This window comes from Haliotis rufescens, unplaced genomic scaffold, assembly GCF_023055435.1.
Source record: "Haliotis rufescens isolate VD_foot unplaced genomic scaffold, xgHalRufe1.0.p SCAF_31, whole genome shotgun sequence".
Lineage (NCBI taxonomy): Eukaryota > Metazoa > Mollusca > Gastropoda > Lepetellida > Haliotidae > Haliotis > Haliotis rufescens.
In genome coordinates, this window is record NW_025964013.1 from 4,707,363 (window position 1) to 4,719,323 (window position 11,961).

At 41.9% G+C, this 11,961-nt stretch overlaps 1 protein-coding gene across 1 annotated transcript; it reads right to left on the minus strand.

The window, feature by feature from the left end:
* Window positions 1–3,186: 3,186 nt before the first annotated feature.
* On the minus strand, window positions 3,187–10,249 carry LOC124119065 (innexin-11-like). The gene is made up of 2 exons (XM_046481454.2): window positions 10,110–10,249; window positions 3,187–4,597 (listed from the first exon to the last, which is right to left on the minus strand). The coding sequence occupies exon 2, from the start codon at window positions 4,591–4,593 to the stop codon at window positions 3,391–3,393; it is 1,203 nt and encodes a 400-aa protein (XP_046337410.2). The 5' UTR covers window positions 4,594–4,597; window positions 10,110–10,249; the 3' UTR covers window positions 3,187–3,390.
* Window positions 10,250–11,961: the final 1,712 nt, after the last annotated feature.

The window sequence follows — 11,961 nt, forward strand, 5'->3', positions numbered from 1 at the left end:
TAGCACTAGTTAATGTGTACCAGCCGTGATTTTTAAAGACTACTCTTGTTTGCCTGTTACTGTTCATCATGTGCCATACAAAGAAGATGTGATTACTCATATGTCATTTTGATAAGACCTTGATTGAGTATTGTTTTGAAGACTACACCATTTCACGCCAAACATTGACTTAGGTTCATCCAAAGATGGTGTCACATGATGCATGTCTACAGAAAGGACACATTGGTGAGTCCACATACCCCATTTTATACAGGAAATAAGTGAGTGGGGTAGTGAGTATGGTTTTACACCGCTTTTAGCTATATTCCAGCAATATCACGGCAGGGGACACCAGAAATAGGCTTCACACATTGTACCCATGTCGGGATTCAAACCCGGGACTTTGGCTTGAAAAGCGAACGCTTTAACCACTAGGCTACCCGACTGTCTCTACAGGAAATAGGAAATACTGAGAAATAAACTGTTATGAAACATACATATGATTGTCTGTATTTGCAAGATCATCATGTAGATATATGATGAATGGTGATGTATGTTAGATGTGTTTTTCCAAAGACTATATTCCTAAAAATAAAACCTTTTGAAATTTACATCAAATATATTTAAGAATTAACTTTCACGTTGTGTCAGTTTACTGGAGTGTGAACCTTCGTAGTGTCAGGGCCAAACTGTAGGAATGATTGTATGCTGAAATTGCATTTCAGTAAACACTGTTCCATGGGAAAAAATCCCTTTGAGAAAGACAGTACAAAGGAACAATTTCACTACAGGAACAGGGGGCACGGGTGGCCCAGTCGTCTGGCGCGATTCGCTGTGAAGAGTTGCGTCCCGTGGACACGCCAGAAACCTATGATTGTGGGTTCGAATCCCGGTTCGCCCTGATTATGTTTCTAGGTTTGTCAGCACCATACCCGTGCTCGTGGGTTTCACCGAAGTGATAAACGTCTGAGACCTGTATCACTTCGGGCTTTCCACCCACATTAAGCTGACACGCCACGATATAACTGGAATACTGTTAAAAGCGGCTTTAAACACAACTCACTCACTCACTCACTACAGGAACAGATACTCTTTAACAATGATACTATCACGTGTATACGCTTTGTATGACAACGCTTATGTCCAATATATTAAACACTAAACCAAATTATTACACATATCTCCAAAGTTCTGTTTGTGGACAAAATAATAAATACACTGACGGCCAAAAGAAACTCTTATAATTTTGAATCACTCTGATTTAAAACCTACAAATCACCACAGAAATACAACGACTGACAGCCGAAAAAAGTGATGGGGCCCTGCATCCGTATGATACAGATGTAAGCCATCCATGCCCACATCGCTAGAACTTTTGGTTGCTTTTGGTTTGTATCAGGTTTCACCCTGATTATGTTCCTGCATTTGCAAGCGCCATGCCCTTGCTCGTGGGTTTCACCAAAGCGGAAACGTCTGAGAACTGCATCACTTCGGGCTTTCCTCCGACATTGAGCTGACACGCCATGAAAAAACTGGAATAATGTTGAAAGCTGCATTAAACCCGACTCACTCACTCATCGTTACCAAATTGCATGGATCGATGCTCATGATGTCAATCACTGGATTGACTCGATTGTTTACAGACCGCCGTCATATAGCTGGAATATTGTCGAATGCGGCGTTAAACAACAAACAAACAACATCATCAAATTGTTAATATCGAGCTGACATCTTAGAGTCTTAGCATCCTAGTGCTAGATTGTCAAATGGTTTGGGAAGAATTGTCTGCAGGAAACAGAACGGTAGGGTACCAACTATCTGGTGATAATTTGTGCAGTAAAATGTTCTGCCCTTAGCGAGGGCCACCGTTCGGTGAGTACCTTGTGGTCTGTGGTGTGATAATCGCAGTTACGTCCCTTGGATTGCGTTTCCCGCCGAGGGATCGGCGCTACCGGGCTTGTGTAGGAAGCGTCCATATAAACATGAAGCGTTCAGAAATAAATATCCCGCAGATGCGACCTTAGTCGTGCGATTAACATAAATGTCTAGTTTCATTTAGTTTAATTAGTGAAGAGAAGGTGATTTTAGATAAGTTTCTACCCGGTGAATCTATAACGAAGCCGACTTTCAACGAATTATAAAGTTAGAAAGTTGACCTTTATATATGTTCTCAAAGTTTAAGTAGCGTTTCAAAGAATGAGTATAATGATGAACAACTGCTGTAGAATCAGGCACCGAAATATGTTTATTATTTTTGGACACGAACTACGCGCGGCAGGAACAAAAATGCACAATGTCAGATATCCTAGAAATAAACAAAGTAGTGTTGTCAATATTCAAGACAATGTCTTTAGAATTACTACATATAACCTGTCGGAGAAAAGGAAGCATACACTTGAAAATTGGATTTGGCACAAACACAACAAACGTCATCAAAACATAATAGGCTGGATACTGTCGCCGAAACACTGCAAACTTAAGGTCGAAAACACAACTATGATTCCCGCATCAAATACATCACCATCAAATATTAGATTTCTTGTTTGCTTAAAGGGCAAGTTCACACGGAAATGAACCTAATTTTCTTGTACTTTTTCCACAACAAAAGTGTTAACCTAGAAGTGTCATAGACAAAAATATAAAAATATCACAATTAATCAACATATGTTTTGCATTAAAACGATTTATATTTTTCACATTTACCAAGTGTTCTATTTCCATAACAAAAACACCATGGCTTATGCCCCTTGCAATATGACGTCATTGGTGCCAATTGATAAACATTATGACGTCATCATGCTTTGTTAGAGCCGCTTCACGTGGTGTAGGTACAGGTGTGTCATTCTAGCGTCTCAGATGCCAGCCAGCATAGTGTTATGCTGAGTCACCACTGCGCCGGAGTGTGTCGTAGGCCATGTTGTTTTACCGAAAACTTGTACTTGATATCTTTTGCGTTCAGAATAGACAGGGACCCAGTTGAATTGGCACCAATTACGTCATAATCTAAGGGAGATAACTCAGGCCTGTTTAGCTCGAAAAACGAAGGCCTCATAACGGCATATCATTTTCACACTATTGTGAGCTTCCTACTTTCACTGTGAAAAAAATGAGTGTATATTTTCAAACACAGATACTAACTAATTCTAAAATTGCGTTTTGTTTAGAAAAAGAAAGAAAGTAATTTTTGCGTGTACACTTCCCCTTTAATTGTTAGCCACCATCCAACATGGGCGTATACTCCCCCATACCCGGCTGTTTATTAGTGATGCATTGAGCAGTTAATACTCCCTTGGTTCCAGAAACAAGAAAGGTATTCTTTAACCAAAAATGGTCGTAAAAGATATTCATAAGAAATTATGTCACCCCGTTTTTTATGCACACTAAACACCTTATGCTTCTGTTTTTTAATGTTTAGTGTCCGTTTTCACCATTTTCTAGTAGAAGCGGTTTCTCAGGACGTGTATCGGTGCACGGGCTCAGTGTAGTCATGGGAATGCCCTCAGAGTATACGATGGTACCAGATGCCGGGACTGAACTGGTTGCCCCGGGAGATGCCGTGAGTGAGACCCCACCTGGGTGGTTGGGACTTGGTCCAGACAGACCACCTTGGACACAGAACCCCTGGTCCTGCTCCCGAAATACCCGGAAGAGACTGTGAGCAAGTCCAGCCGCTACCACCTCGCTGGAGTTCCGGGAGATCAACGTCAGCATCAGAACACCGTCAAGTCCAAGGAAGCTGCTGATGAAGCGTGATATAGCGGGGTCTTTTGGGTGACATCCAGTGAAGGCAGCGATGTGGACAGAGATCCTGCTGTTTCTGAAGAACGACAGGAAGAGATAGGCGAGCCACACAAGGAGATTGATGGACGTGAGAACCGCGAGGAATGAGACCCAGAACCACAGGAAGACAAACATCTTTTCATAGATTTCGTTGATTTGCAGCCTGCATTCTGTTTCCAGTATGATGGTGTTCTGTACTCTAGGGACCGTGTATCTACAGCGAACGCTTCTTGAAAGAAAGGGATTTACCGAAGTGAATACGTCAGGAGGTCTCGGCTTAAACGATAACACGGGACTAAAATATACAGTGAGAAATACGAATTGTCCGACAAGGTTGACTAGGGATAGTCCCTTGACAAAGATGTAGAACACGCCTTGGATGAACCTGTTGCTTCTGAGGATGCTGCTGTAGACTACCGCAGTGTCTCTGAGTGTTGATCGGCGAACCTCTTCCTTGGCTAGTTGAACCTTCTCCAGACAGGCCACCGTCTCGTTAATGTTGATTGAAAACACTCCCCTGGAAGCACTCCATATGGCACCAGGAATCTTGAAGCAAAGGGCCTGGACTAGCAGGATCAGGGGTACCCAGAGGTGATACGACACCAGCTTGTGCATGTCGGGATTCATCCCCTCGACGAACAATTTGTCCTCTGAGGTGAAGCAAACATCCTCGCCATACTCCTTGTTTTGATTAGACAAGCAGTTGATGGGGTTGACGAACCTGACGACGAATGCACCGAGTGCGCAGCTGGCCAACAACAGCACTGACCAGAAGCCATTGACAGAGTCCACCCAGTCCCAGTCAACACCGCGGCCCAACCATGATCCAGCCATCTCCCTGGAACAGAGACACATTATTTTAATAGCTTGTATACTACTCCAACAAGTTAAAGAACACCTACAATTGGAAGTCCCTGTGTTGCCATGACAGACTAACTAGTCATATGAAAAGATCGTGTGTTCCTTAACTTCTTTTGAGTAGTATATATAAATGAAACCTTCAGAGTCTTCCTTGCTGAGGTCGCGGTATAATCGTGGCCCAGTCGTCTAAAGCCCAGCAGAGCAGTTTAATACACCCCAATGCGGACAGATTTAAGTGGGGTTTAGTACACCCCAATGCGGACAGATTTAAGTGGGGTTTAGCACACCACAATGAGGACAGATTTAAGTGAGGTTTAGCACACCACAATGAGGACAGATTTAAGCGGGGTTTAGCACACCACAATGCGGACAGATTGAAGTGGGGTTTAATACACCCCAGTGCCGACAGATTTAAGTGGGGTTTAGCACACCACAATGAGGACAGATTTAAGTGGGGTTTAGCACACCACAATGAGGACAGATTTAAGAGGGGTTTAGCACACCACAATGAGGACAGATTTAAGCGGGGTTTAGCACACCACAATGAGGACAGATTTAAGTGGGGTTTAGTACACCCCAATGCGGACAGATTTAAGTGGGGTTTAGCACACCACAATGAGGACAGATTTAAGCGGGGTTTAGTACACCCAATGCAGACAGATTTAAGTGGGGTTTAGCACACCACAATGCGGACAGATTTTAGCGGGGTTTAGTACACCACAATGAGGACAGATTTAAGTGGGGTTTAATACACCCCAATGCGGACAGATTTAAGTGGGGTTTAGCACACCACAATGAGGACAGATTTAAGTGGGGTTTAGCACACCACAATGAGGACAGACTTAAGAGGGGTTTAGCACACCACAATGAGGACAGATTTAAGCGGGGTTTAGCACACCACAATGAGGACAGATTTAAGTGGGGTTTAGTACACCCCAATGCGGACAGATTTAAGTGGGGTTTAGCACACCACAATGAGGACAGATTTAAGCGGGGTTTAGTACACCCAATGCAGACAGATTTAAGAGGGGTTTAGCACACCACAATGCGGACAGATTTTAGCGGGGTTTAGTACACCACAATGAGGACAGATTTAAGTGGGGTTTAATACACCCCAATGCGGACAGATTTAAGTGGGGTTTAGCACACCACAATGAGGACAGATTTAAGTGGGGTTTAGCACACCACAATGAGGACAGACTTAAGAGGGGTTTAGCACACCACAATGAGGACAGATTTAAGCGGGGTTTAGCACACCACAATGAGGACAGATTTAAGTGGGGTTTAGTACACCCCAATGCGGACAGATTTAAGTGGGGTTTAGCACACCACAATGAGGACAGATTTAAGCGGGGTTTAGTACACCCAATGCAGACAGATTTAAGTGGGGTTTAGCACACCACAATGCGGACAGATTTTAGCGGGGTTTAGTACACCCCAATGCGGAGAGATTAAAGCGGATTTAGTACACAATGCGGACAGCTTTAAGTCGGGCTTAATTACAGGACAAAAGCAGATTGCAAAAGTCGTGTTTACGTATGGGATAGGATGGGCAGTTTGAGGTCAGGATTGTAATTCACGCTGATAGCGGACAACTACAACGTAGGGTTTAGAACACAATATGACGGACAGGTTTATGAACAATTTAATCGTCGAAAAAGAAATGAGAAAAGAATTGCTCGTAGTTTATTATAATCTATTGAAGTTTTGTATCTGTTTTGCATTCTAAACATATCCAGCGGCCGCACTAAGTCTCATATAAGAATAATAACCCATTGCAGTATTTAATATTCAAATGCATAATTATTCACCTGATTATATGGATAAACATCTTCAAACGACCGCACCGTGAACAGACACAGGAAACTGTCTTTGTGACAAGCGCATACGTTGGGAAAGACGGCAACGGTACGTAGTTTTATGACGTGTTATGATTGAATATAACATTTTGGTAAGTAAGGATAAGATTATGGATGAACAACTTAAGAGCGACGTTTCGGATGTAGGTTCGAATTCTAACACCGTTACCAGAGTCCAACCGTCGATCAACCGTGACCAAGGCTATTGCATACCTCCAGCGTACCACCAACTCATCAAAGACCCCAATCAGCCATAATCCTGTTGGTCATATTACTGGCTTCACCCTTTGGTTTCTGTTACTGACTTCGCCGATACTTATCTTTACTACCGTTTTGTGTACATAACAGGCTTCTCCACTCCAGTATAACTACATCTGATAACTACTCTACTGTATAAACAGTGCCTCCTACCTGTATATATACTTGTCAACCATACTCTGTATATCACTTGCTTGATAACGGTGTTAGAACCTACACCGAAACGTCGCTCTTAATTGTAATAAAGAAGTTGTTCATCCATAAATCCTATCCTTACTTAGTATTCCAACTTCTAAATGCCTATCAAAGAAGTTAAAAACATTTTGGTAGTTGCATTTTGACTTCACCATATATATATATATATATATATATATATATATATATATATATATATATATATATATATATATATATATATTTATATATACATTAGTTTTAATGCTCATTCCTTCTATTTGAAGAAGTTCGATAAAAGCGCGCAGACCTCTGTAGGCGAGGAAACTAGCCAACGAAACATGTTCGTGAAAGAGAAAGGTATTTTTTCTATCTCACTGTCACACATCAAAGGTGTATTTTGTTCAGTTAAAAGAAGCATGTACATGTATATAAGTATAACATGTTTATAGTTACACCATACATAATAACCATGTCCATACGTCTCCGTGGTCTAGTGGTAGAGCCTCCGCCCGCGTCATACCAAAAGACGTTAAAAGATAGTATTTGTTGTTACCCTGCCAGGCGCTCTGCATTAAGGGGCTAAAACAAGGACTTGTCGGCTCGGAGTCAGTAGACTGTGTCTGAGTGGGGTTTTCGTGTAAAACTGCGACATGGTATCCCAGTGGGCTAGCACTATAAATCGGCATTATTCCGGACTAGTACAAGCAGCCACACAGACGCGTGCATGCACGTCGCTATATAAGTGCAATGATCTTGGACGCGACGTCAAACCCCATTTCACCTCACCTCACTAGTTGTCTGTATGTGGCAAGCGACAGTGACGGCCGGATATGTCGACACTCATAGGGCAGATGGCGGCCCACCGAGTCGAGTGTCGACATATCCTTCATAAACATCCGGACAATGACGGAATGGAGGTATTTGAACATCTTGAGATACACAATTATATTTGTTTCGAAATACAAGTATGTATTTGGACAGTGAGTAAGATAAAATTTAACGTCACATCGGCAATATTTCAGCCATGTCGTGACGAGACGAAATTATACATTGATAAGATATATATTTAGATGGAATAAAAACCTGTCATCGATGGACAGTACAATTACTAGATTATCACAGTTTCGATTGTAAAACTAGTTGAAGAGAAGAAATGATCATTCAACAATACAATATCAAAATGGGCGATAGATTACCAGCAACCAAAGTCAGGCCACCATACTGGGGACCGTGGGGACTTACGATACTTCTGCTACCTGCACGGTTCCCCAGCAAGATTTACACCATCCCTTCAGCAGCTGGTGATGGTACGCAACGTAGCCATCAGTTAAAATAGTGAATGAGTGAGTGAGTGAGGTTTTACGCCGCTTTTAGCAATTTTCAAGCAATGTCACGGCGGGGGACACCACAAATGGGCTTCACACATTGTACCCATGTCGGGAATCGAACCCGGGTCTTCGGCGTGACGAGCGAACGCTTTAACCACTAGGCTACCCGACCGCCCCTCAGTCAAAATAAACAAGCATACTACGTTTAAAACTGTGGTATGATTAAGCGTACTTTGAATGATGTGGGCTTACATATCCTCAAAGGGGGACAATCATTTTACGCTACTTCAACTCCCCTTGAGGATACAGACACTAACAATCTAAGTTACAAATTAAGCATTACCAATATTATAACAAATAACAATCTACACAATTCAAAATCTATCAATAAGTTCGATTTATATTAAAAAAACCTGTAATTAAATGAAAACTAAATACTATTATAAAGATGATGATTTGAAATATTTATCCCTTGTGATGGAAAAATCGACAGTCAAGCAGGACATGCTTCACGGTGATTCTTTCATCACAAGGGATACAGAATGGAGGATCCTCCCCTTTCAATACATATTTATGAGTGTAGCGAGAATGGCCAATACAACATCGTCTTAAAATGACCTCTTAAATCTGGACTGACTACCCAAGTAGGTGTACCCGATAGTTGGTTTTATTGCATGAATTTTATTTATACCTACCTTGTTGTCCCACTTCTTATGCATTAGTTCTTCTTTTTTTTTTAAACAACAAAAAACTTTTTTATTGTTCCCAGAGTTGTAGATTAATACAGTATTCCGTCAAAGACATATTTCGGATTGCATTGAATGGCAAAATATACTCTTTAAAATATTAAAGGGTTGGAAACAAACATTGTCCTATTTCAAACCCAAATGGTTGAAACACACAGTCAGACTCAGACATAGCATGTATCAACAGGGAGCTATGAATCAAATGCTGAAGATAAAGGTGACCATTTTTTGTTAAAGTTATTTTAAATGATTTGCATAAGTTCTTTATTCACTTTAAGCACTGTTTGGGATAAAGCGTCGTTTCACAAATTTGTTGAGTGCTGCTTTTGTAGCAGCATCAGCCATTGTGGTACCAACTATTCCAACATGGCTGGGTCGCCAACAACATACGATGTCATATTGGCCAGTAGTAAGATTATTATGTAATTGAATGCTGTCAAGTAAAATTGGATGCTGACAGGAAACGTCTTTTATTGCCAGAAGACGGGAAAAAGAGTCTGATAAAATAATGAGACGCTTATGGTTCGACGTTTATATATTCTAGTCCAGATAAAATGGCATTTGATTCGGCTGTAAATATGGAAGAGCTATCTGGTAATCGAGTTGATAAAGGTCTGGATCCAATGATGGTGGCACTAGTATAGACTAGCATCTAGTCTCTGAAATGAACATATCGTACAGAAAAAACAGTTGTTCATTTATCTTAATAAAAATATAATAAAAAGGGAGCCAAGTGATTCTCTTCATTTTCAGACTAGCACTAGTATACTAATCATAAATCAAAAAAATTATTGAAGTATCATCCCCCCCCCCCCCCCCCCCCCCCCGAATATCAAATGGTCGGTCTATAAACACATGCGATTATTTCATATGACTATAGTTAATCTGTCTTGGCCACGATTAACTCTTATCACATATAAAATCGAGTGTTCTTTAACTTCTTTTGTGTAGTATATTTGCAAATTGAAGTTACACGTAGCCTTTTGTCCAAAAGATCGAGATTAACTTAACAGAAACAAATACAATCCTTAGCACAATCTTATAAGAAACCTATATCAAGTTCCGACACTTCAAACTTACTGCAACTCTCTCGTCGTTTCGAGATGTATAATGATACTTACACGTTTCAAGGTTGTGGACATACGACGTTGTGCTGGGTCAAGGGAGGGGGCGAAGTTTACCGACTGCAGATTTCCAGCGCTCCTCTTATACTCCTCCCAGCTCCATTTCCTCGTACGTCCGGTCTTGCGGAGACATATGACGCAGATGAACCAGCACGGATATCTGCACATAGTAAACAAATGTAACTTACATGTGAACACGATTTGGTTCCATGTAAACACATTAACAATGTACATAAACATCGTCCTTTTCAGGGTTCACTACATTTTTAATTTCATCCTGATATTTTTCCCGGTTCAGACGGAATAAAACATGCTTACTATACCACCACTAGGCAACAAGCATGGCCGCAATATGGCCTCAATCCATCTCATGTCCAAACAGATTGCCTAATTACTGTCTACGACAAATCTTCTTTGCTTGTTTGTTTGTTGTTTGATGCCGCACTCAGAACGCGTTCCAGCAATATTACGGCTGCCCGTAAATAATTGAACTTGGACCAGACAATCCAGTGATTGGTATTTTGAACAACGATCTGTGTGGGTCAGTGAGTCAGTCAACCCAGACACCGAGACTGACCATCCCATCCATCTCTTTCGACAAGCACAGGTTGCTGGGGACCAATTCTTACCTGGACTACTCACGGATGTGGTACTATCTTGAAGTCCGACATGTATGATACCATATTAAGACTTACACCATCGCGATGCAGGTGCACGTTGTTAAACCACATGTATGCAATATTTATCTGGACGTTATGGGTGTTTTTTTTCTTTCTTGACAATCGTATGTGTACCTGTTATACGTGATATCGACGCAGTTTAAATCATTCCACAGTGGCAGCTTTGTGCGTACAGAAGGCTCGGTCCGCATCACGTGCTCAACGTTTGAGGTCCGCGATTCGTTGTGCAGAGTTGCGTCCCTTGGACACGCCAGAAACCTATGATTGTAGGTTCGAATCCCAGTTCGCACTGATTATAATTCGGTTTGTCAGCACCATACCCGTGTTGTTGGGTTTCACCGAAGTGGTAAACGTCGACCTGCATCACTTCGGGCTTTCCTTCCACATTGAGCTGACACGCCGCGATATAACGGGAATGCTGTTAAGATCGGCGTTAGGGCTCAGTCACACATTCAGGAGTTTTACTGCCGTCCTTGATAGGACCATTCCCGATTAAAATTTGTCAAAAGTCTGATCAAGATCCTGTCATTCGTGGCGGGAAATTCACAAAAAAAGCATTTATTTTATCACGACAACAATCAGGAATCAGCGTCCCGATTCAGCCGTTTTCAACCGAATTCATCACGATCCTCCCGTTCTCAATCTGAACCTGATCCGATTTGTATCTTCCGCATGGTAAAAAAACACCGAATCTGTCCCGACAGCGTCCCGATTCTCCCGATTGCGATCCGACAAAGACGGTTCGCATTCGACAAGATCTGGACGCAATCTGGACTCAATCGACAAGAAACGGCAATGAACAATTTCTCCAAATCAAGCCCGTTCATCACGACAGCGTCCCGATCCACAGGACATTGTTACGATTTTGATCCGATACATCAGAATCTGTCACGACATAGTCACGATTGTAATCCGACCAGACAAAATCGGCCGAGTTTCCCGAATGTTACGGGACGCAACATACTGTCGGGAGTGCTTGGCCGACCTCTCTGGACCTTTCGCGACCCGTAGGACTCTGTTACGAACGTACACGACTGCATTCAGACAATGATAGGACATTCCAGATCATTGAGGTTAGTAATCCGACTTTTTCACTTTTCGTGTCGTATTGCTGTCTGATCTCAATCGCTAGCAATAATCGGCACTGTGTGAACGCAGCCTTAAACCAA